At 60.1% G+C, this 1,844-nt stretch overlaps 1 protein-coding gene across 1 annotated transcript; it reads left to right on the top strand.

Annotated features, from left to right (window-relative positions):
- The first annotated feature begins 669 nt into the window (after positions 1-669).
- On the top strand, positions 670-1,644 carry LOC103974628 (uncharacterized). Its single transcript, XM_009389495.2, has one exon. The coding sequence runs from the start codon at positions 670-672 to the stop codon at positions 1,642-1,644; it is 975 nt and encodes a 324-aa protein (XP_009387770.2).
- The last annotated feature ends 200 nt before the right edge of the window (positions 1,645-1,844 follow it).

The following is a 1,844-nucleotide window of genomic DNA, read 5'->3' as shown; positions in this document are numbered from 1 at the left end:
TGCGGCAACTCGACCTTCCACGCAACGACCACAACGACAGACGTCATCAGAGGTACGGCCTCGCCCCGGCAGGATGGCATGTCAGGTAACATCAAACCCACTTATAAATACCCCCAGGCTCCCAATAGGAAAAGGGGGAGGGACAATCTCACTAAACATTCCTCTTTCGCTTCATTGACTTGATCGTTGGAGGGGCCGGGCCGAGCAACCGACCCGACCTGTGTGCAGGTACTCGACCGCCGCTGAATCCGCACGACGTCACGGAACTTTCCGGCCAGCAGCCTCCGTGGCAGCCACCACAACATCCCAAGGGGAGCCACGTCTGATCCTAGCCATTTGGAGCCCTGAACCAGCCGCGTCGTCCCCGAGGTCACGGCTGAAAAAGTTACTTACCGTAACAGATTGGCGCTAGAAGGAGGGCCTGTCCAAATGTCAAGCGATCAGTGAACCCACTTCGGCGGACCCTCGACTACTGGGATCCCCGCCTCGGGGGAACACCCCCTACATAATGAAACCCACGACGAACGCCCCGCGGCGGTGTCAAAACGCTACTGGCAACTGTTCAATGACCCAGGCTTGTCGCCTCCCGGCGATACACCCACCGGCCCATCGCAAGTATCACCCGAGGCCTTTCAAGACCTTGCCCACCAGGTCCGAGCACTAACAAGCATGGTGCAGACCATCGTCCCGATTGTCTCCCAACAAGCCCCTCCGCATGTGACCCGACCTACGCAGCAATGGGAGCCCCCTGTCCGGATGCACGCGCCACTTCCAGAGCTTCCTATCTCGCCCCGAAACCCCACAACTCGGCCCGGGAGCCGGGAAACGGAGGACACGGCGAGCCGCCCCGAGCCCGAGGCTCCGACCGCCGATTCGACGAATGCCTTGCGAGCTCAGCTGCGCCTTGTTAGTCAAAAACTGGACGAGGTACAACAGGAAGTCCGCAAGTCAAAAGGGGAGCTCGGGGCGGACAGACACCAAGGATCCCCGTTCACCCCCGAGATACAAAAGCAGGCTATCTCGCTGCACTTTCGCCTCCCCTCACTGGACGCGTATGATGGCGCCGCTGACCCAGCCGACCACGTGGCCGGTTTTCGCGCCCAAATGGCGTTGTACGGGACTTCTGACGCTTTAATGTGCAGGGCATTCCCGACGACTCTACGGGGGCCTGCCCGCGCATGGTACAGCGGCCTGAAGCCCGGGACCATCGCCTCCTTTGATCAGCTCGCCAAGGATTTCGAGCTTAACTTCTTGGCCTATGCCCGACCGAACCCTTCTATGGCGCTGCTCCTCGGGCTCAACCAGAAGGAGGACGAGCCCCTCTCCCATTTTGTGAACAGCTTTACGACGCAGATCCGCGGATTATCGGATGCTCACCCCTCTCTCTTAATGCAGGCATTCATGACAGGCCTGCGGCCCTCCAGGTTCTTCTGGTCGCTCATGGAGCGGCCCCCCGCCGCGGTCCCCGAAATGCTCCAGCGTGCCAGTCAATTCGTCGCCGCGGAGACTTGGATGGCCGGAAAGCTGGAGGATCGCAAAAAGGTCAAGTCAGAGCCGCCCCGACAGCCACAACCCGCTGCCTCCCGGCGGAGGACTGACAGACCCGAATCAAGGTCTCCTCTTCCCGCCTTGAATTCGTCCTGAACCGAAATTTTCCTACACAAGAAGGGGAAGGGGCTGCTCAAGGACACTCACCCGATGAGGAACCCACGGGAGCTCGCGGACCGTTCAAGGTATTGCCGATTCCATCGACAGCACGGGCACGATACTGAACAGTGCTACGAGTTGAAGAGGCAAATCGAGGAGCTTATCCTCAGAGGACACCTCGGCCAGTATCTCCGGCC

Source organism: Musa acuminata, chromosome BXJ2-9, assembly GCF_036884655.1.
Source record: "Musa acuminata AAA Group cultivar baxijiao chromosome BXJ2-9, Cavendish_Baxijiao_AAA, whole genome shotgun sequence".
Classification (NCBI taxonomy): Eukaryota; Viridiplantae; Streptophyta; class Magnoliopsida; order Zingiberales; family Musaceae; genus Musa; species Musa acuminata.
Note: the sequence above shows the minus strand (reverse complement) of the source record. Positions and strands in the feature narration are given on the sequence as shown.

Bases quoted from the DNA above. Each gene is read 5' to 3' on its own strand.
- LOC103974628 (XM_009389495.2), top strand. From the start codon at position 670: ATGGTGCAGACCATCGTCCCGATTGTCTCCCAACAAGCCCCTCCGCAT.